Raw genomic sequence first — 24,516 nt, 5'->3', positions numbered from 1 at the left:
ACTGAGGAATGCTCAGTCTTACCCACAGGCCCATCCCTTTTAGGAATATCTTGAACTGTCAAGCGGGAACTAGTGGCTGGCATCTCATCAGTTAACCCTTTCAGGGCTGGATCCTGGAAACTAGTGGCTGCTGGGGCTAGTTTAGCCTTTGGCTGAAATGAAAAAACAGAGGAACACGTTGCGCCTCCTTCACCCGGAAGTGAAGTGACGGGATAGGCAATAGGTTTCCTAACACAACTATCGTTTATTTGACTGTTGGTACCTGGAAAGGAAACAGGGTTAGGTATTGCATCTATTGACAACCTAGCCTGTTTAGTCACTGTAGCCAGGGCTCGAGTCCTGCAGGAACGCGTGGGAACGGCGTTCCTGCACTTTTTTCACAGCAGGAACGCCGTTCCCCCTGCAGGCACTCAGGGGGCGGCAAAAAATGCCGCCCCCAAATGCCCTCTGTTCCCCCTGTCATGGGGGGGCCACCTGATTGCCCCCCCTCCTCACCCCCGGCGGGCGGCTCTCTCCCTGTCACACGCGGCGAGGGAGCTGTGTCCTCTCTGCTCCCTCTCGCCGCGTGGGTTGTCTGCTGATGCCGGGAGCCGGAATATGACGTCATATTCCGGCTCCCTGCATCAGAAAACGGCGCGCGGCGAGAGGGAGCAGAGAGGACACAGCTCCCTCGCCGCGTGTGACAGGGAGAGAGACAGAGAGACACACACAAACACACTGTGTGTATGTCTGTTAGTGTATGTGTGTGTATGTCTCTCTCCCTGTCACACGCGGCGAGGGAGCTGTGTCCTCTCTGCTCCCTCTCGCCGCGCGCCGTTTTCTGATGCAGGGAGACGGAATATGACGTCATATTCCGGCTCCCGGCATCAGCAGACAACCCACGCGGCGAGAGGGAGCAGAGAGGACACAGCTCCCTCGCCGCGTGTGACAGGGAGAGAGCCGCCCGCCGGGGGGGAGGAGGGGGGCAATCAGGTGGCCCCCCCATGCCAGCCTCACTGCAGCCCCACTGGACCCCAGGGACCCATCCATGCCAGCTTTCCTGAAAGGTAGGGAGGCTGGGTGGGTGGGCAATGTTTATTTGAATAATTTGTATATATGTATGTCTGTTAGTGTATGTGTGTGTGTATGTCTGTTAGTGTATGTGTGTGTATGTCTGTTAGTGTATGTCTGTGTGTATGTCTGTTAGTGTATGTGTATGTATGTATGTGTGTGTATGTTTGTTAGTGTATGTGTGTGTATGTATGTCTGTGTGTATGTCTGTTAGTGTATGTGTGTGTGTGTGTGTGTGTGTGTATGTCTGTTAGTGTATGTATGTCTGTTAGTGTATGTATGTGTGTGTGTGTGTATGTCTGTTAGTGTATGTATGTGTGTGTGTGTGTATGTCTGTTAGTCTATTTGTGTGTATGTTCATGTCTATTGGTGTATGTGTGTGTGTTTGTGTCAGTGTGTGTGTGTGTGTGTGTATGAGTGTATTTACGTCTGTTATCATATGTACATGTGTGTGAGTGTATGTGCTTCTGTTAGTGTATGCATGTTTGCGTGTATGTGCTTCTGTTAGTGTATGCATGTTTGCGTGTATGTGCTTCTGTTAGTGTATGCATGTGTGTGTGCGTATGAGTGTATGTGCTTCTGTTAGTGTATGCACATGTTTGCGTGTATGTGCTTCTGTTAGTGTATGTTTGTAAGTGTCTGTCAAATCAGTGAGAGTCTGTTTGTCATTTAGTGTGTGTGTGACTATTAGTGTGTGTCTGTCAGTGTGTTTGTGTGTGTCTCTCTGTCAATGAATGAGTGTGTGTCAGTGAATGTGTGTGTGTGTCAAATCAGTGACGTCTGTGTGTTTGTCACGTAGTGTGTGTGTTACTGTCAGTGTGTATCTGCCAGTGTGGGTGTCTGTCAGAGAGTGTGCTTAGAGGGACACTATAGGCACCCAGACAATTTCAGCTCATTGAAGTGGTCTGGGTGCAGTGTCCCAGTCCCCTTAAACCTGCAAGTGTAATTATTGCGGTTTCTCAGAAACTGCAATAATTACCTTGAGGGGTAACTCCACCTCTAGTGGCTGTCTATCAGACACTAGAGGGACTTTCGGGTGGTTAGGTGACCAAAAGTCGCCTAACTGATGCTGGACGTCCCCACCCTGTGCATGAGGACATCCAGCATCTGCTAAATACCCATAGGATTTTAACCCCATCAGTGTCGAATGACGGAGGGGTGGCACTACAGGGAATTATAGTGCCAGGAAAACAGCTTTGTTTTCCTGGCACTATAGTATTTCTTTAAAAGGAGCAGGAAAAGGTGGAGTCTAAAGAGGAAGGGGTGGGTTCTTAATCAGGAAGCGGTGCGCCACTGACAGGAAGGGGTGGTAAATTTAGATTAGGGGGTGCTCCGGTATAGTCATGCCTAGGGCAGCACAAAATTAAAATACACCACTGTGTGAGTGTCTGAGTATGTGTGTGCGTCTGTGAGTGTCTGAGTGCATGTGTGTGTCTGTGAGTGTATGTGTGTGCACGCGTTTATATATGCATACGAGTGGGTTTTTTTTTGGTGGGGGAGAGTTCCCACACTTTTTTCCCCAGGACTTGACCCCTGACTGTAGCTATATTTGTTGCGGCACTTGTTGCTGCTGCTGCAGTAGCACAGGTGGCTCTGCAATTGGAGCTGTCCCTAAAAAAGGATTATTGTCAAAGACTTGGTTAATCTTTGTCATTTCCTCCATTAATTTGCCCATCTGGTCTGTCAATCGACCAACCTGATGACGCAAATTATTTCCCCCATTGCCGTTTTTTGTCTTTGCCCATTAGAATTTGTTTGGGATGACTGAGACTGTTGGGAGTTATTGGAAGCAGATTGGTTGTTTCTGTTTCCATATCTCCTATTTCCCTGAGGATTCCTTCTCCATTGGGAATTGCCTTGGTTCTTATTAATCCAGGAGCGTTTATTCCCATTGGCTTTGGATTTTTCAGAGTTATCAGAGGAATTTGCAGAATTGCTTCTGGCGTTTTCCTGTTTCTGAGGCTTTGGTGTTTTTCTGTTGGGTTTCTAAACCTAACTGAATTTTAGTCTCTGACACCATTTTATCACCAGGTTTCTTAACCTTTGGCTGATTTTCGTCATGTGCATGGTGTATAGTATACAATTTCATGCACTGACTGACTAGCCATTCTAATGGTAGCTTACAATCATAATCTCTTGCTAGATTCATTTGTATACTTACCGGCATGGAATGAAAATACAGATCTTTGAAATCTGTACTTTCATACCTGGCTTTTCTTTGGGCCACGGAGTATGCATTCTTAAGAATTACTAAAAATTCTCTGGGGCTTTGATCTGGACGGCACTTTAAGTTATAAAGCGCCTTCTTTGCAGAAGCAACGGTTTTATACTTGCCATATTCCATAATTATTTCATATTTCATCTTGGACCAGGACATTAACTGTATAGCTTGAAGACTGTCTAGATAAACACGGCACATTGAATCAAAGGTCCACCTGATGAACCATTTCTTTTGAATGTCATTATACATGCCCAATGAATTCATTGCTCTATCATAATTTTCCAGATGTTCAGATATGTTTCCTGAACCTCTAGAAAATTGTGGCACAGTCTCTCTAAGGAATTTAATAACCTTTGGTGTTTCATAAACAGGCATCGTTAATTTACGATCTCTGTTTCTGTTTTCCCTGTGTAAACGTCTATGCGATCTGGCTGCTGGAGAGGAATTGGATCCATACAACAGTGCAGATGGCATATCGGTCACATGGCCTTCAGAGTGGACAGTGCAATCACTTTCACTCCCATCACTCTGAGCTTCTCGTTCACTGTCACAATTCTGATCAGCATCAGAGTTCTGCCAGTGTACAGAACCATGTCTGTTTTCATTCCTATCACCTTGAACTGGACTCTCCCTCTCAAGTTTGGCCAGGACAGTCTTTTCAAACTGTTCTGCCCAAGATTGGCAAGATTGTTTATCAATGCCAGGAGATGGAGAATTCTGTCTCACAGGCGATATTTCTGACTTACTCACGTCTTTACTTTGAGACTGTTTTATGAAAACCTGGTCTGGTGTGGGAAAATCATAACAAGGAGGGGATTTACAGATAGTCTTTTCTTGCCTTTTTGTGCAACTTTTTGGAACAGAATGATGGCTGCTAACTTCACTGTCTGATTTCTGACTCTCCTCTTTATACTCATCCAATTGCATTTTAAGCAGACTTATTTCCTGTGCATATTTATCCGTCAAAGCTTTCATTTCTTGATCAGCCTGACGAGTTTTATACTCGGCAAGTAAATCTTGGTATTTCCCATCCTGAATGCCCAATTGTTCACTGTACGTGTCCAATTTGGTATTCAATACCTTGTTTTCATCTAACGCCTTAAGAAGTGCTGTCATAAAGAAAGGCCAGGAGTGTATTATGAACACTATTTTCCTTTCTAGGTTCTTTTGTCCAGCAATTTCTTTAAGATACGTTATTATGTGTTCATCACTTAGAATAGTGTTTAGCTTCCCATTCTATGCTTTTCAACCAAACATCATAGCTTGAATCATTTTTCATATGTTTATGAATATGGACTAAAGCATTTTTCTTAGGTCTTCAATTATTTCAGTATTATCTGTTACAGATGCATCGCTGGCCATTTTTCTTTTTTTTTTTTTTATACACTGATTTAATCTCAATACAAAACTCTTTTCTATATCAAGATTAATATTGCATGAATTACACCAATATTATTGTATATGGAATATAATTTCAACTTAAACAATCTCAGCACCGTGCCTCCAATTTGTGGGGATATTTATGGGATAATAATGGTAAACCGTTGAGAATTGCCCACTATTTCAATTCTCAGATCCCAAAGATCGTTATCATGTAAGTGAAATGTATTCCATATAAATAAAATCACAATTTGTTATAAAAATAGATACAATTTATTGTGCCAATTTATATAATAATAATATGTAACATGCGTGATAATAATCAATGAATATTCAGTATAACATGAGTATGCAATACAATGGCAATACACATTCCGATGGTTGACAATGATTTATGATAATACTTCACAGAGAAACGAAAGTGAAACTTACACACAGAGCTTGCAGCTTAAGGCCATAAAACTTAGCTAACAGTTAGAATAACCCTTTCAATGCTGGCTAGACCTCCTAGGTAATTAAGACCTATTCTCATGTAATTTTAGATAAAATAACATTTTAAACCAGCTCCTTAGTCATTTCCTGGAACCATCCAATAAGAGTAATCTACCATGTTCTATAAGCAGAATTTTAACTTGCCTAAACAGATATTTTATCTTATTTTAGAGCAAATCAATACACCTGGATAAATATCACGATATGCTAACATGTGATATTTCACATTAATATATATAATTATTACTTTCCATCTGCAGAATAGAATGCTTAATTATATATTCTTTAGTAACTAAGATTTCTAAATATCGAAATCTGATCGTGATTTATCCAGTCATATATCATGCTATTAGAAAATTTTAATTAATTTAGATTAATTAAATGAAACCAGTATAATTACCATTTGAGTAGATATTTTCATCAGATTGTAGGTAGTCTCAGGAACTGAATGGATGTGTGATTGGTGTGTAAGAAATTCTGAGTGTCCTGGAGTGGATATCTGTCATGGATTTCTCTGCATTGCCCCCGACTGCTCACCTCTTTGCTTCTTTGCTTCCTTTGCATACCTCTCTCTTCCCTTTGTCTTAACTTTTTAAAGGAAAAATGCACTAGGTGATAGACCAATAGAAACACTGGGGGTGTGGTTACCTTCCAGATAGCAATTTAAGTATTTGGTCTATAGAGGGCAGTCTCGTCCCACTAAACATACCTATCCAGGAAAGAGTTAACTTTTCCTGGGGGCTATTTTGACGTCATTTACCTTATCTTTATGGTTATTTATAATTTAAGTTTTCTGTCAGTTCAAAGAGTTTATTTGGGCTTTCTTTAGACTATGTGTCTCCAATTCCTGCTGTAATTTCTAATATGACAGTTTGTAAACTAAGTTTCACCTCTAGATTACAATGGGACATTATACAATATCAAAAGTAAAATTAAATTATTTAATCTTCTGTCATAAAATTCTGGTTTTAGAATTAATTATATTCCATTAGCATTTAGACAGTCTGTCCATCCCCCGTTCTCATTTCTTATCAATTTGGTTTGTATATACTAAGCATTCCTTAGCTTCTGGCAAAGTGGTTAGTTTTACAGAAGGGATAGAAATCTTGTGTCTTATGTTAGATTGAAAATAACAAAATGGAGTCTGCTCTGTTCAGAGTGATTTAGGCAATATACATTTTAATTTCTATCATAGCACAAAATGTCTGCTGAAATAAATACCCTGACAGGGTTCAGTGGGAGCTGTTTCAATATCCAGTTCTGGAAATTAGCGTGTTTTAAACCGGTTTCTTTGTATTCTTTTAAGGAGTCAACATTGGGGGTGTTGGATCCTATATCTATGATACGGTACCACAAACTGCACAGAGCCCTGTGTCTGTTAGCAGCTCTCCGACTTCCATTGGCCCAAAGTCTGCCACGAAGGGTAAGTATGATTTCTGTCCTGCAGTGGGCGAGTCTGTTTTTGGATCCACCTCCTGGAGGGCGGTATAACCCAAGGCTCCCACGCTGAGATTGATTTACCACTTATTCGTGAAATGAATGGGAAAACGTGAAGATAATAACCGTTCCCTCTGATTATTGCCATATTATTATTATTATTATTATTATTATTATTATTATACGCTTCTAGCCAGCCTATATTAAAATTACTAAGTGCGAGCCTTGGAGGGTCCGTGGCAGCTGAACAGAGATGCCACCTGTTATGGTGGTCTTCAGAAGGAGTGTTTAGTGCTTGGTTTCTTAATTTCCAGTGTTTTATTTTTTTCTGTCCTTATTTTGCAGCTCTGGCTTCGGTGAAGACATTTGCCGGGGAGACGGCCTTGTGCCAGGGCTGTGGGAAAGTGGTTTATTTTGGTGAGTTGGACACACTGCCAAGGGAAGGATGTTGGATCTTGTTACCACTCTTTGTAGCAATAACTGTGGTATCAAGCCATTCAGTGCGGCAGGTTTGTGGGTCTCCTCTGCCAGAACCGTTACTGGCTGGGAGTCTTACTGTTGGCCGTCTGGTGACATTTAATGCTGGAGATCCTGTCACACCATCAATAATTAGCACAGTTTAAATCTCTATGTATCTACACTCGGCATGTGACTAATGTTTGCTTTATCTGCAGCCGAGAAGGTGATGTCGCTCGGCAGGAACTGGCACAGGCCGTGTCTGCGCTGTCAGCGCTGCAATAAAACCCTGACCTCGGGAGGGCATGCGGAGGTATGTGAACCTTTATTGGGCCCCTGGTAGCAGCTGGCCCCGATTTAATGGACTCTTGGCCCCTGGTAGCAGCTGGCCCTGATTTAATGGACTCTTGGCCCCTGGTAGCAGCTGGCCCTGATTTAATGGACTCTTGGCCCCTGGTAGCAGCTGGCCCTGATTTAATGGACTCTTGGCCCCTGGTAGCAGCTGGCCCTGATTTAATGGACTCTTGGCCCCTGGTAGCAGCTGGCCCTGATTTAATGGACTCTTGGCCCCTGGTAGCAGCTGGTCCTGATTTAATGGACTCTTGGCCCCTGGTAGCAGCTGGTCCTGATTTAATGGACTCTTGGCCCATGGTAGCAGCTGGCCCTGATTTAATGGACTCTTGGCCCCTGGTAGCAGCTGGCCCTGATTTAATGGACTCTTGGCCCCTGGTAGCAGCTGGTCCTGATTTAATGGACTCTTGGCCCCTGGTAGCAGCTGGCCCTGATTTAATGGACTCTTGGCCCATGGTAGCAGCTGGCCCTGATTTAATGGACTCTTGGCCCCTGGTAGCAGCTGGCCCCGATTTTTAATGGACTCCTGGCCCCTGGTAGCAGCTGGCCCCGATTTTTAATGGACTCCTGGCCCCTGGTAGCAGCTGGCCCCGATTTTTAATGGACTCCTGGCCCCTGGTAGCAGCTGGCCCTGATTTTTAATGGACTGCTGGCCCCTGGTAGCAGCTGGCCCCGATTTTTAATGGACTGCTGGCCCCTGGTAGCAGCTGGCCCTAATGAATTATTGTTTGTTTTATTTAGCATGATGGATTGCCGTACTGCCATGTTCCCTGCTATGGACATCTATTTGGCCCTAAAGGTGAGCGACAGCCAGACGCTTTGTTTAAGAAATGAATTCTGTAAAATTAAATTAAAGAGCAGTCCCCATCTTAGGCAGGTCGTTCTGATGGGAGTATACAAGGAGCCTTATCCCAGGCAGGTCGTTCTGATGGGAGTATACAAGGAGCCTTATCCCAGGCAGGTCGTTCTGATGGGAGTATACAAGGAGCCTTATCCCAGGCAGGTCGTTCTGATGGGAGTATACAAGGAGCCTTATCCCAGGCAGGTCGTTCTGATGGGAGTATACAAGGAGCCTTATCCCAGGCAGGTCGTTCTGATGGCGTATACGAGGATCCCTACTCTAGATGGGTCACTTTGACTCACGATCCAAGGCCGGACTTTGTTACCGGATTATACCTGCTTCTCTCATGTAGAGTGACTGTCTTGTAATGCAGCAGGGAGTAGGAATTGTTTAATATTTCAAATTTTAAAGAACGAGAATGAATATGTAGCGGACATAGAAAATGTTTCCTCTTGGTGATAATCACCTAAAATTCTAAATTCATGTTAAATTCCTGACAGTTGACACTTGAGGGGAAAACGCTGTGTGACTACCGTAGACACTGCTCCTCGAGTGTCCGCTTTCCATCTACTCTTACACAACCTGTATGTTATCCCGAGCAGGAACCTGAAAGCTAAGCAATCTGTATCCAAACACATTCACTAAAGTGAGAATTCTAAATTCACATTTAAGAGTTTGCAATTCACTTTGAATAACCCAGATTAGAAATGCTGGTTCCTGGAATTCAGTCTAGATTTCACCCGATTTGTGATGACCATCTACATTCTGATCCTTAGTCCGGTGACTCTCCTTCCAGGTGTGAACATCGGAGACGTGGGCTGCTATCTGTATGACTCTGTCAGTGAGACTTCCAGCTCTCCAACACACGCGTAGCGCCATCCCGTGCACTGGAGGGTAAGAGTGACGAACTTCCCATGAATAACACATGCCATCATTCATGCAGGTTGGAGTAGGGGAAATCGAGGTTATGTCTTTTCTCGTACATGTTCCCGGGGACAAAAGGTTGTAATGGTCCCGTAGGAGAGTGCTAGTCCAAGCAGGGACTCTCCGCCACTGGTCACTCCAACATACGCTCAGGAACAAGTAGAACACTCCAAGCGAACAGCCAAACACGCTAAAGTAATCCAGGAATCTCCCACCACCTCCCCAGTAACTGGATGACACTCAGCTCTGGGGGTATAACTGATTTTAATGGAGACACACTGTCTTTTATGTGAATCCCCATGCAAGGGGTTTTCAAATACACATTCCAAGGGCATTTCCCACGACCTGAGAGCAGACTGAGACAAAGTGCACAACATAATTACATTAACTCTCAGGTCCAGGACATGTACAATATTAATCACCCCAAAACATACATTTCCCCACAAGGTACCCCCTTGAGTTTATTATCCCCGGATAGCCTGGGTCTAAGCGCCCAAGATATCCGAAAAGCGCTCAGATCCCACGAACGCACCCGAAACGCCACCGGGGTATAGTTTAGACTGACCGCACACGAGGTGCCTGCCGAAAAAGGTTCCATGAAATTAGGCTGTGCAGTTGGTCTCTTTGAGGAGTATTAAAAATATGAAACACTACTTGTTCTTGAAGGGCACCATAGCTGGAACCATGTATACGTTCGCAAACATATATGCCCTCAACCAACGGCACTATAGGTTTCTAACCCGCACCCTACACAAACTACGAACCTTCACGGAGTTTAACAAGACCATGGACCCTAAATGGGACTCGTCCTCCAGGACGTCCAAGGTCCCGACACCTAACCCTCATAAAAGCCTTACTAAAACGCTCACAATTGATAGATTGCTGGAGAGCACACCACCCAGACGAAAGGGACTACACGTTCCTGTCCCAACCACACAACACATGTATTCACGACTAGACTATTTCTTCACGACACACCACCACCTAACCCTGGTGAAAACAGCAGAGCAGGGAACAGCGTGGTCTGATCACGCGCCGGTCACGCTTACTCTCTCCTCACCGCTATATAGACCCAGAGACTGACCGACTACATGCTGTCCCTACCAGACGTCCTGATGGAGACAGACAAGATACTGAAAGATTACTTCACGACTAACACACCAGACCAGACATCGCCCACATACATATGGGAGGCACATAAGTGCGTGATAAGGGGCCACCTTATACAAAAAGGGACCTGGCTAAAGCGACAAAGAGAGGCACGCATTACGGGACTTATACAAGACATACAGACAATAGATGAATCTAACAAAAGGGCCAGTCTCCCCACACACCAGACTAAGCTGCTCCAGTTGAGAAGGGAACTGACTACACTCCTGAACGCCAGACACCACAGAGAAGCAGCACGACATAAAGCATTCTTTGAGGCAAACGGCAACAAAAGTGGAACACTTCTGGCGAGAATGCTGGCCAAACGTAGACAGCAGACATATATAGAAAGAATCCGAGATAGAAATGGGATAGTACACCGCCTCCCTACCGAAATACAAAAAGTCATACGCTCCTACTACAGAGATCTCTACTCCCTACCAAGCCCACGAGACGCACAATCGCGAGTCAACCTCATGACTCGGATAACTAACTTCCTCCAAACCAACATACATACATCCGCATACACACATAGAATGAGATGTAACAGAAGTGCTAGAGGAACCCATCTCTGTTGAAGAAATAGCGATGGCAGTCAAAGCCTCCAGACCGGGTAAAAGCCCGGGCCCTGATGGCCTCCCATTACGCTACTACAAAAGCTTTGCAGAGACCTTATACACGCCAATGCTATCCTCCTTTAATGCGCTTAGGGAAGGGCACCATCTGCCCTCGCAGTCCCTAATGGCACATATCACGCTCATCCCAAAAGATGGGAAGGACGGCGACTATTGTAATAACTACAGACCCATATCCCTTATCCCATATCCCTTATAAACAGCGACATGAAGCTACTAGCTACCTGCCTGCAGACGCACATTCCCACCCTGGTATACCCGGACCAGGTTGGGTTCATGATTGGGCGGGAGGCCAGGGACAATACAATCAGAGCTTTGTCGATAGCCCACTGGGAGCCGGCGGGGGGTCGGGGGCCTTCTCCTGCTATCCACGGATGCGGAGAAGGCCTTTGGCAGGATCGGGTGGACCTACCTGTTCCAGGCCCTCACACACCTTGGCATGGGGGCACACATGAGAGGCTGGATAGAGGCAATATATAGACAACCCAAAGCCCAAATACATGTTAATGGCGCACTTACAGAAGACTTTACAATACAAAAAGGCACCCGGTAGAGTTGCCCCCTGTCGCCAATTCTTTTTGTTTTAGCTTTAGCTTTATTACAAGCAATCAGAAATAACCAGGACATCACAGGGATAGATAAAGGCACCATACAACACAAGGTTGCGGCATACGCCGACGACCTTCTCTTTTTTGTTTCAAAACCCAAAATCTCGCTCCGGAACATAATCAAGGCCTTTAGCGAATACGGAGAGATTTCAAATATGAAAATAAACTTTGCGAAGTCATATATCCTTAACATCTCCATACCCCAACATCGGGAACCACCACTCCGCCAGAGCTTCTCGTTCCAATGGGCAGACTCTAAAATCAGATATCTGGCTCACCAGAAATAGCTCAGACCTCTTTAAAGAAAACTTTGCCCAGATGCTGTCTGTGCTCAAGAGGGATGCCGCGGAATGGTCATACCCCCACATCTCCTGGTTCAGCCGTGTCCAGGTCGTAAAAATGAACTTCCTACCACGGCTGTTATATTTGATGCAGACAATGCCCATACGTATCCGTAGGATGTATTTCAGAACCCTACACAGGACCTTGAGAGAATACGTCTGGAAAGGGAAGAGGCCCAGGCTTAAATTCTCACAACTCACGCAACCCAGGGAGCGTGGAGGTATGGCACTGCCAGACTTCCACCTCTACTATGTAACGTGCCACCTCCTTAGAATACTGGAATGGTCGAAACTCAATGTCCACAAACCATGGAAAACCGTGGAGGAGACAGAGCTGGGGATCCCTATAGCGCTCGCCCCGTGGTTACCAAGGGGGAGACGTGGGGAATACCCTACAAGTATGGCACGGTATAGCAGACAGAGCCGACCTTACCCCGTACCCGTCACCTCTGCTTCCCCTGATGCAGAACGCGGATTTCCCACCAGGACTCGACCCGCTAACTCTTAGGAGCATTATCCCAGACCTACTACCTAGGCTCCACCACATCCACACACCAACGGGTCGGAAGACCCTCTCAGATCTCATTGGAGACCGATCCCCGACCTTCATACAGAAGTTCACATACGCACAACTGACAAGCTATCTTAAGACTCCACCTCAAGGTAGGGCTCTGTGACGTACCCCCATGGAGTTTGAGCAACTATGGCTCGACCCGGAACCACTTCCGCAGGGGATATCCATATTATATGGCCTGCTACAAAAACAGATCCCAGTAGAGACACCTAGGTTTAAGGGAAAATGGGAAACTGCCTTGAACCTTGAACCAAAAACTCAGCGACGGGGATTGGGACAAAATATGCACATTAACACACCACTGTGCTGTCTTCAGCAGACACCAGGAGACCGCATATAAATTACTTACACATTGGTACCGCACTCCGGACATACTACACAACATGCACCCAGATCACGCCACACAATGCTGGCGATGCGGGACAGGGACACACATTCACATCTGGTGGTACTGTGAGAAGATACAACCCTTCTGGCGAGGGATACAGAAAATGCAACAGACATTCTCAGACCAACCTCCGCCTTTTGACCCAGCGGCAATGCTCCTACACCACACTACCGTGCCTAGCAACAAATCTAAAAGATCACTAACTATACGGATACTAAATATAGCAAAACAACTCATTCCCCAACACTGGAGGGACACAGAGGCCTCTACCCTTAGGGAACGGTTTGCAAGAATGGAAGACCTCAGGGTGACGGAAGACATACACATGAAGACCACGGATAGGGCACAGCGATACCTGGACATCTGGACACACTGGATACTGACAACGACAGGGGACAAATTCTTGGACGCACTCGGGGAGACTGGTCAACCCTAAGACCCCTAGAGGCACAGGTTGAAAACCCCTACGCGACTCACGCCAGAAGGCAACACCCGACTAATACAACCCAACAGACAGATCCCTTAGGAATACATCCCACCCCATCCACTAACGACGGACGCCTGACAGATTGACAAGCAAAGCCTCTCACGAACCTCAGCATGACCTCGGTCACTCACACCGAATACGGGCATAACAATACCCAACTGACTAATGGACACTGGCCTTTGAAATTATCCTAAGACCTGAACACCGGGACTTAAATATCCCAAGACGACACAATGCACGCTAAACCACCTGAGACCTGCGAGTCTCTCATAATGCTCAACTAGGCAAGACAGAGGCCTGTGCGCCTCCACACACAAAATCTAAAGATGGACCTATGAGTCCTGCCCGAACTTACGCTCCGAAATGTTTAATTCTGTTCATCGATTTTGTTTATGGTTACTAAGCGACCTATTGTATTGATATTACCTGACTATTTGATATATATTAGCAAACTCACTGTTTTAGTGTCAAGCAGGGACCTGCGCGTCCCGTAGAGACTTAATGTGACATAAGAACGAGAGACCTGTGAGTCTACCACACGTATTTCTCGGACAGAAAAAGGGGCCTGCGTGCCTCAGTTCATAACACAATTTGGGAGACCAATGTGTCTCATCTTTACGAATGTTTAATGCTGTATACCATGGCAATGATTCCTGCAAAATATATAATAATAAAAATTATATTCACAAAAAAAAAAAATATGAAACACCAGGCATGAACTTGTTATTCTGTGTATCTTGTTCGGGAGTTTGCTCCCCCCTGAACGCCACTATGTTCGTCTGAATCCCCACAAACCTAACAGAGGATGGAAGTCCCAGCGGTGTTCGCGCCGTCGAGGGTCCGATTTTTAATTTAATGTTGTTAAGGTTACTCCCAGGCTAGTTGGAAGCTGGACCGCTTGGATAGTCTGAATCCCGATGTAGAGAGAGAAGAACCGCTCCAGCTAGTAGACCATAAGAATCCTGTAAGTGTAGAACAATCCCAGTAGCTATGGTACAGCTAGTTGAGGCTGCGATTTGAAGGTCAAGCAAGAACTGGCTTTAATGGCATCAGGTCCAGGGACAGCCCCCTCTGGACCTGATGGGATACAGGGACAATGCAAGTGGTTAACCAATAAGAACACAATGCATCTTTTGAAATTGTTATCGCCCAGCTTGGAGATAATGAATCCAACGGTTAGGACAATACAATTATCTCCAAGCGCCCAAAATACCATGTTTTCTTGCAACATACAAAACAGGATAAAAATACATAACTTTAACAGTTTCATATATAATTCGTGCATTCTACCATTCATTATGTAGCCCCGGTCTGAGCGAAACAGTTAACCGAAGAGCGCTCAGAACCCACAAAATGTACCCTTAGTTTCCTCGTTAGAAAGTCTGTTCGGGTCTTGTGTCCCGGGCTTGAGATGGCGGCCATGTTTTTAAGTGTGTTAATAGGCAGCGGGACCTCGACCTCAAACTCGTGGAACGAGTAACGGCTAGGGGTTTGCACAAATCCCTGCTCTGTTGCTGGTTGTCGACGCTGTTCGGGAGAGGAAGGGGTGCTTAACCTACGGTTAACCGCAAAAAACAACGTTCTAATTGAGGCCACACGCCAGTCCGTAGGCGGTCCTTGTTCGTGAACCTTTTGGTAGTTTGAGTTCGGGAGATGGGGCACGAACGTAAATGCCCTGAGGCCGTAAATTAGGTTGTGGTTAACCACAGACCGCAACTCTCTGGGTGATTAATTAGGGACACGTTCCGCTCGTAGGGTGGCCGGCCGTTCGGTTATTAGAAAGGTGACCGGGGTTAAGTGGCGGCACACGCCAGGGGCCGGGTGGTCCGTTGTTCGTATAACAAATGAGTAGCAGGCAATCCGTTCGGGATTTGGGTACAGAATTATAGTACCGAAGCCAGATTCTGTATGAAACATAGGGAAGAGCAACGTTGTAACTGTCTGTAGCGATTTCGTAACAAATGCACTCGACGACCAAATACCACTGTCTTTGTTCCCGACTAAAGATGGCAGCTGCCACATGTTCGCATATACGAACGGCGGCCAACCAGTCGACTGCTTGGATTGTTCAGGTTATTGCAGTTGTTGGAGGTGTGAACAGAGGTTACTGGGGATAATGAGCGTCACACTCCACATATGGATGGTCTGTGTGACGGACCGCTGGCACTCCGACTGAGTATCTCTGCCAATTGATGCTCCTAGCGCTTGCCGGGGACTCCGAGCACTCCAACCGACACCATCAGCACTGCGGACCCCACTTCCAGCGATGCAGCTGCGCCGGGGTCTCGCCGTCTCTCACCCACCCTGGACCTGATGGAACAATGGGACACATATTGGATATTAGCCAATCACAGGCAATACAAACAAAACTCTTCCACAGTGACATCACAATCCATCCTCTGTATCCTGGAGATAATTTGGAAGAAATCAAATTATCTTCCAGGACAGAGGCAAGACTCCATTAACCACATGGTTACAAAAATACATAAAATTACACAATGTTATACTTACGACATAAAACATATACATGCAACATATCCCCAGATAGCTTAGATCTGAGCGCACATTATTACCGAATGGCGCTCAGATCACATACATACAGTTAAATCGCCATGGAACCAAAGTCTTTTCCATAGTCTTTCGTTACACGAAAGACTATGGCATAGCTATCTGGTGTAGCACTACTCACATACTGAAAGTTCCGAACGCCGCGGCAGAAATACACAAATAAACCTTTCTGCAGGGTAAAATACAGCTATCAGCACAGGGGTCATAGTCGGAAGGCAGGAGGCTAGTCAGTAGTCCCCTCCAGGCACACGTAGCGAAGGGCACTTCATCACAGTCTGGCCGTTTGATAATTTGTTCGGTTGTCGAACAAGACGTTGTTAATAGACTAGGTGGCTGCTACTGAACGGCCAGGCGAACAGGAGAAAGAACAAGATGATCCAGGGACTAGGAGCACAAAACATAACAGGGGGGACAAGCTACAGACAGGAATAAGGGTGACAGTCAAAGGTTCATTCCGCTACAGGTCCATTTAATCTTTAAGGTTTTCAGTCTGTTTTATCATATCCCCCTCTCCCTTCTCCCCCCCCCGAGCTATACATATTAATGGCTTTCAGTCTGTTTTATCATATCTCCCTCTCCCTTCTCCCCGCGAGCTATACATATTAATGGCTTTCCGTCTGTTTTATCATATCCCCCTCTCCCTTCTCCCCCCCGAGCTATACATATTAATGGCTTTCAGTCTGTTTTATCATATCTCCCTCTCCCTTCTCCCCGCGAGCTATACATATTAATGGCTTTCCGTCTGTTTCATCATATCCCCCTTTCCCTTCTCCCCCCCCCCCCGAGCTATACATATTAATGGCTTTCAGTCTGTTTTATCATATCCCCCTCTCCCTTCTCCCCCCCGAGCTATACATATTAATGGCTTTCAGTCTGTTTTATCATATCCCCCTCTCCCTTCTCCCCCCGAGCTATACATATTAATGGCTTTCAGTCTGTTTTATCATATCCCCTTCTCCCTTCTCCCCCCCGAGCTATACATATTAATGGCTTTCAGTCTGTTTTATCATATCCCCCTCTCCCTTCTCCCCCCCGAGCTATACATATTAATGGCTTTCAGTTTGTTTTATCATATCCCCCTCTCCCCTCTCCCCCCGAGCTATACATATTAATGGCTTTCAGTCTGTTTTATCATATCCCCCTCTCCCTTCTCCCTCCAAGCTATACATATTAATGGCTTTCAGTCTGTTTTATCATATCCCCCTCTCCCTTCTCCCCCCGAGCTATACATATTAATGGCTTTCAGTCTGTTTTATCATATCCCCCTCTCCCTTCTCCCCCCCGAGCTATACATATTAATGACTTTCAGTCTGTTTTATCATATCCCCCTCTCCCTTCTCCCCCCCGAGCTATACATATTAATGGTTTTCAGTCTGTTTTATCATATCCCCCTCTCCCTTCTCCCCCCCGAGCTATACATATTAATGGTTTTCAGTCTGTTTTATCATATCCCCCTCTCCCTTCTCCCCCCCGAGCTATACATATTAATGGTTTTCAGTATGTTTTATCATACCCCCCTCTCCCTTCTCCCCCGAGCTATACATATTAATGGCTTTCAGTCTGTTTTATCATATCCCCCTCTCCCTTCTCCCCCCCCCGAGCTATACATATTAATGGCTTTCAGTCTGTTTTATCATATCCCCCTCTCCCTTCTCCCCCCCGAGCTATACATATTAATGGCTTTCAGTCTGTTTTATCATATCCCCCTCTCCCTTCTCCCCCCCGAGCTTTACATATTAATGGCTTTCAGTATGTTTTATCATATCACCCTCTCCCTTCTCCCCCCGAGCTATACATATTAATGGCTTTCAGTCTGTTTTATCATATCCCTCTCTCCCTTCTCCCCCCCGCGAGCTATACATATTAATGGATTCAGTCTGTTTTATCATATCCCCCTCTCCCTTCTCCCCCCGAGCTATACATATTAATGGCTTTCAGTCTGTTTTATCATATCCCCCTCTCCCTTCTCCCCCCCGAGCTATACATATTAATGGTTTTCAGTCTGTTTTATCATATCCCCCTCTCCCTTCTCCCCCCCTGAGCTATACATATTCATGGCTTTCAGTCTGTTTTATCATATCCCCCTCTCCCTTCTCCCCCCGAGCTATACATATTAATGGCTTTCAGTCTGTTTTATCATATCCCCCTCTCCCTTCTCCCCCCCGAGCTATACATATTAATGGCTTTCAGCCTGTTTTATCATATCCCCCTCTCCCTTCTCCCCCGAGCTATACATATTAATGGCTTTCAGTCTGTTTTATCATATCCCCTTCTCCCTTCTCCCCCCGAGCTATACATATTAATGGCTTTCAGTCTGTTTTATCATATCCTCCTCTCCCTTCTCCCCCCCCGAGCTATACATATTAATGGCTTTCAGTCTGTTTTATCATATTCCCCTCTCCCCTCTCCCCCCGAGCTATACATATTAATGGCTTTCAGTCTGTTTTATCATATCCCCCTCTCCCTTCTCCCCCCCAAGCTATACATATTAATGGCTTTCAGTCTGTTTTATCATATCCCCTTCTCCCTTCTCCCCCCGAGCTATACATATTAATGGCTTTCAGTCTGTTTTATCATATCCCCCTCTCCCTTCTCCCCCGAGCTATACATATTAATGGCTTTCAGTCTGTTTTATCATATCCCCCTCTCCCTTCTCCCCCCGAGCTATACATATTAATGGCTTTCAGTCTGTTTTATCATACCCCCCTCTCCCTTCTCTCTCCGAGCTATACATATTAATGGCTTTCAGTCTGTTTTATCATATCCCTCTATCCCTTCTCCCCCCGAGCTATACATATTAATGGCTTTCAGTCTGTTTTATCATATCCCCCTCTCCCTTCTCCCCTCGAGCTATACATATTAATGGCTTTCAGTCTGTTTTATCATGGTTGCTTCATCTAAGTGTTGCTTCTAAGTGTGTGTGTGGTTGGAGATATTCTGGAGAGTTTTACAGAAGCTTCAACTGTCTAATAGTTGTGCTAAGAGTTCTTTTTTACTGTTACAGGTAAGATTCATCTGTAGGAAAAGGTTACTGACTGCACAAGGTTTGATTTCCTGTTGGTAATTATAAGGCATTTGATTGGATTAGGTAGCTACTTGCTATTGATTGCTATTTAAATTAGCTATTGTTTGCTAATAAGCAGAGGCCTACCCAGGTGTTAAACATTCCTAGTGGGAGGTGATTTTATCATATCCCCCTCTCCCTTCTCCCCCCCGAGCTATACATATTAATGGCTATCAGTCTGTTTTATCATACCCCCCTCTCCCTTCTCCCCCCGAGCTATACATATTAATGGCTTTCAGTCTGTTTTATTATATCCCCATCTCCCTTCTCCCCCCGAGCTATATATATTAATGGCTTTCAGTCTGTTTTATCATATCCCCCTCTCCCTTCTCCCCTCCGAGCTATACATATTAATGGCTTTCAGTCTGTTTTATCATATCCCCCTCTCCCTTCTCCCCCCCTGAGCTATACATATTAATGGCTTTTAGCCTATGTTTTATCATATCCCCCTCTCCCTTCTCCCCCCCCCCCCGAGCTTTACATATTAATGTCTTTCAGCCTATATTTTATCATATCCCCTTCTCCCCCCCCCCCTCCCCGAGCTATACATATTAATGGTTTTCAGTCTGTTTTATCATATCCCCCTCTCCCTTCTCCCCCCGAGCTATACATATTAATGGCTTTCAGTCTGTTTTATCATATCCCCCTCTCCCTTCTCCCCCCGAGCTATACATATTAATGGCTTTCAGTCTGTTTTATTATATCCCCATCTCCCTTCTCCCCCCGAGCTATACATATTAATGGCTTTCAGTCTGTTTTATCATATCCCCCTCTCCTTTCTCCCCCCGAGCTATACATATTAATGGCTTTCAGTCTGTTTTATCATATCCCCCTCTCCCTTCTCCCCCCCGAGCTATACATATTAATGGTTTTCAGTCTGTTTTATCATATCCCCCTCTCCCTTCTTCCCCGAGCTATACATATTAATGGCTTTCAGTCTATGTTTTATCATATCCCCCTCTCCCTTCTCCCCCGAGCTATACATATTAATGACTTTCAGTCTGTTTTATCATATCCCCCTCTCCCTTCTCCCCCCCGCAAGCTATACATATTAATGGCTTTCAATCTGTTTTATCATATCCCTCTCTCCCTTCCCCCCCTGAGCTATACATATTAATGGCTTTCAGTCTGTTTTATCATATTCCTCTCCCCCGAGCTATACATATTAATGGCTTTCAGTCTGTTTTATCATATCCCTCTCTCCCTTCTCCCCCCCCCCCGCGAGCTATACATATTAATGGCTTTCAGTCTGTTTTATCATATCCCCCTCTCCCTTCTCCCCCCGAGCTATACATATTAATGGCTTTCAGTCTGTTTTATCATATCCCTCTCTCCCTTCTCCCCCCGTGAGCTATACATATTAATGGCTTTCAGTCTGTTTTCATATCCGCCTCTCCCTTCTCCCCCAAGCTATACATATTAATGGCTTTCAGTCTGTTTTATCATATCCCCCTCTCCCTTACCTCCCACCCCCCACCCCCCCGAGCTATACATATTAATGGCTTTCAGTCTGTTTTATCATATCCCCCTCTCCCTTCTCCCCCCCCCCGAGCTATACATATTAATGGCTTTCAGTCTGTTTTATCATATCCTCCTCTCCCCCCTCTCCCCCCCGAGCTATACATATTAATGGCTTTCAGTCTGTTTTATCATATCAATATATCTCCCCTCGAGCTATACATATTAATGGCTTTCAGTCTGTTTTATCATATCCCCCTCTCCCCCCCCCGGGCTATACATATTAATGGCTTTCAGTCTGTTTTATCATATCCCCCTCTCCCTTCTCCCCCGAGCTATACATATTAATGGCTTTCAGTCTGTTTTATCATATCCCCCTCTCCCTTCTCCCCCGAGCTATACATATTAATGGTTTTCAGTCTGTTTTATCATATCCCCCTCTCCCTTCTCCCCCGAGCTATACATATTAATGGCTTTCAGTCTGTTTTATCATATCCCCCTCTCCCTTCTCCCTCCGAGCTATACATATTAATGGCTTTCAGTCTGTTTTATCATATCCCCCTCTCCCTTCTCACCCCCAAGCTATACATGTTAATGGCTTTCAGTCTGTTTTATCATATCCCCCTCTCCCTTACCTCCCCCCCCCCCCGAGCTATACATATTAATGGCTTTCAGTCTGTTTTATCATATCCCCCTCTCCCCCCTCTCCCCCCCAAGCTATACATATTAATGGATTTCAGCCTGTTTTATCATATCCCCCTCTGCCTTCTCCCCCCGAGCTATACATATTAATGGCTTTCAGTCTGTTTTATCATATCCCCCTCTGCCTTCTCCCCCCGAGCTATACATATTAATGGCTTTCAGTCTGTTTTATCATATCCCCCTCTCCCTTCTCCCCCCCTGAGCTATACATATTAATGGCTTTTAGCCTATGTTTTATCATATCCCCCTCTCCCTTCTCCCCCCCCCCCCGAGCTTTACATATTAATGTCTTTCAGCCTATATTTTATCATATCCCCTTCTCCCCCCCCCCCTCCCCGAGCTATACATATTAATGGTTTTCAGTCTGTTTTATCATATCCCCCTCTCCCTTCTCCCCCCGAGCTATACATATTAATGGCTTTCAGTCTGTTTTATCATATCCCCCTCTCCCTTCTCCCCCGAGCTATACATATTAATGGTTTTCAGTCTGTTTTATCATATCCCCCTCTCCCTTCTCCCCCGAGCTATACATATTAATGGCTTTCAGTCTGTTTTATCATATCCTCCTCTCCCCCCTCTCCCCCCCAAGCTATACATATTAATGGCTTTCAGTCTGTTTTATCATATCCCCCTCTCCCCCCTCTCCCCCCCAAGCTATACATATTAATGGATTTCAGCCTGTTTTATCATATCCCCCTCTGCCTTCTCCCCCCGAGCTATACATATTAATGGCTTTCAGTCTGTTTTATCATATCCCCCTCTGCCTTCTCCCCCCGAGCTATACATATTAATGGCTTTCAGTCTGTTTTATCATATCCTCCTCTCCCCCCTCTCCCCCCCAAGCTATACATATTAATGGATTTCAGCCTGTTTTATCATATCCCCCTCTGCCTTCTCCCCCCGAGCTATACATATTAATGGCTTTCAGTCTGTTTTATCATATCCCCCTCTGCCTTCTCCCCCCGAGCTATACATATTAATGGCTTTCAGTCTGTTTTATCATATCCTCCTCTCCCCCCTCTCCCCCCCAAGCTATACATATTAATGGCTTTCAGTCTGTTTTATCATATCCCCCCTCTCCCCCCCAAGCTATACATATTAATGGATTTCAGCCTGTTTTATCATATCCCCCTCTGCCTTCTCCCCCCGAGCTATACATATTAATGGCTTTCAGTCTGTTTTATCATATCCCCCTCTGCCTTCTCCCCCCGAGCTATACATATTAATGGCTTTCAGTCTGTTTTATCATATCCCCCTCTCCCCCCCAAGCTATACATATTAATGGATTTCAGCCTGTTTTATCATATCCTCTTCCTTCTCCCCCTGAGCTGTACATGTTAATGGCTTTCATTTCTTTTTTATCATATCCCCCCCCCTCCCCCCCGAGCTATACATATTAATGTTTTTTTGCCTCTTCCTCTCTATATATTAGAGGTCGGTTAATACTGTTATTGCATATTGTGATAAAATTGTTGTCTTCTCTCTTGTAGAAACGTTGCCTCCTTACTTCCATTTCATTGGTTCCAGGTTCTTATCACAAACGTGCCGGTCTCTTTACTGCTAGAAGGAGTCCTCTCTTGGCTGTGGAACCTTTCACTGATACTTGGTTGTGGTATAGCAAAGACACGCAGAGCTTTTTTTTTACCGTGTATCCAATGTCCCCTTCCGTTTCCTCAATACAGACCTCCGTCATCAGAGAAATGTTTTTATCTGAATTTAGTTTGGATCTTGTGTTCTCCATTTTGCTGTGTTGTCGCGGCGGTGTGCTTTTATTGTGCTAACTCCTGGGAGCATTGTACCCCAGACTGCGTTCTGGTGGAATATGTGTACGGGGTTAAGGCTTTGGGGCATAATCTAAAAGTAAGTCTATTAAAAATAAATCTATTTGTAACATTGGTGTTTTCTTTTAGGTACATGAAGTGCAGTCCTCTATAAAAATAAGATGTGTTTTGTTATTCCACTTTATAAAAACATTTGTTGATAAAGACAATATACCATTGATAAAGATTACTACAATTCTACATGTACCTCAAATTTATTTTGGGACCACAGGTTTTATAGAATAATAGAAGCTGAATATAGAGTACATCCTACTACAGGTCCTGATGTATATAGAAAGAGTAGCAGACTCTTTTCACAATTTCGGGGCAGTTATAGGTGGCTGAAAAGACTTTAATTGTGTTATCGTAGAAAAATAATCTATAACCAAAATCCTGTTAACCTGTTGTGGATTTCTGGGAGTATGAAATTGGAGGTATTCCATCTACAACTAACAAAGTTCCAAATATGGGAAAACTAGCTTTTCATAATTTATAAATTAATAATTTACTTTCTGACTTCATAGGCCCAAGCACACTTTAGCGATTACCCTCTCGGACTTCTTATCCCCGAGCACAGATTACCCTCTCGGACTTCGTAGCCCCAAGCACAGTTTACTGATTACCCTCTCTGACTTCGTAGCCCCAAGCACAGTTTACTGATTACCCTCTCTGACTTCGTTGCCCCAAGCACAGTTTACTGATTACCCTCTCTGACTTCGTTGCCCCAAGCACAGTTTACTGATTACCCTCTCTGACTTCGTAGCCCCAAGCACAGTTTACTGATTACCCTCTCTGACTTCGTAGCCCCAAGCACAGTTTACTGATTACCCTCTCTGACTTCGTAGCCCCAAGCACAGTTTACTGATTACCCTCTCTGACTTCGTAGCCCCAAGCATAGTTTACTGATTTCCCTCTCTGACTTCGTAGCCCCAAGCACAGTTTACTGATTTCCCTCTCTGACTTCGTAGCCCCAAGCACAGTTTACTGATTTCCCTCTCTGACTTCGTAGCCCCAAGCACAGTTTACTGATTTCCCTCTCTGACTTCGTAGCCCCAAGCACAGTTTACCGATTGTGACAAACTCCCCTCTCCAAGTGAGTTTGCCATGAGTTCCTGGAGGATCCTGCTTGCCAGCCTCCTGCCCACAGAATATGGGCCCTGCAGGGAACCCTGTAAAAGACTACCAAACTTGACCGACTGTTAGCACTGATTTCATGGAACTGTTTTGGGCATGGGGCCATGTGCACGGTCGGTCAAAATTATGACTTCCAGGAAATTCCTGAACCGATCTGGGTGATTTTTGGATATGTTCTTCACCCAGATCGGGGTGACTTTTATGTTGGATTTTGGGGTACTTTCTGAACTTTGTGAAAATGTGGTTTTTCTGCCTGGAGAAAAGTTGTTACTTGCAGGACTTTACTCAATTATCTCCCAAGCAGAGGGGAGGGATTGTGTGCTGTACATGGGTGTGTAACAGACTGTATGTTTGTTCTGATTGGTTTATGTCCTTTGTGTTCCTGTGCCCCATCAGGTCCAGGGGGTGTTCCTCTGGCCTGGAAAATTGTATAAAA

The 24,516-nt window shown here is 45.0% G+C and overlaps 1 protein-coding gene across 3 annotated transcripts in view; it reads left to right on the top strand.

The window, feature by feature from the left end:
- Positions 1 to 23,147, top strand: part of CRIP3 (cysteine rich protein 3) — a 56,522-nt gene extending 33,375 nt beyond the window's left edge. The window contains exons 4-9 of one of the 3 annotated variants that reach the window (XM_063441567.1): positions 6,450 to 6,566; positions 6,926 to 6,997; positions 7,255 to 7,349; positions 8,129 to 8,186; positions 9,025 to 9,122; positions 22,617 to 23,147. In XM_063441567.1, the coding sequence (XP_063297637.1) occupies positions 6,450 to 6,566; positions 6,926 to 6,997; positions 7,255 to 7,349; positions 8,129 to 8,186; positions 9,025 to 9,101 (419 nt within the window). In that variant the 3' untranslated portion in view covers positions 9,102 to 9,122; positions 22,617 to 23,147. The remainder of the gene's footprint in view (positions 1 to 6,449; positions 6,567 to 6,925; positions 6,998 to 7,254; positions 7,350 to 8,128; positions 8,187 to 9,024; positions 9,123 to 22,616) is intronic. The other 2 variants (XM_063441568.1, XM_063441569.1) reach the window with 2 other exon arrangements.
- The last annotated feature ends 1,369 nt before the right edge of the window (positions 23,148 to 24,516 follow it).

The sequence above is a fragment of the Pelobates fuscus genome, chromosome 2, assembly GCF_036172605.1.
Source record: "Pelobates fuscus isolate aPelFus1 chromosome 2, aPelFus1.pri, whole genome shotgun sequence".
In the NCBI taxonomy this organism is placed as follows: Eukaryota; Metazoa; Chordata; class Amphibia; order Anura; family Pelobatidae; genus Pelobates; species Pelobates fuscus.
The sequence above is the reverse complement of the archived record's forward strand: the minus strand, read 5'-3'. Positions and strand labels throughout refer to the sequence as shown.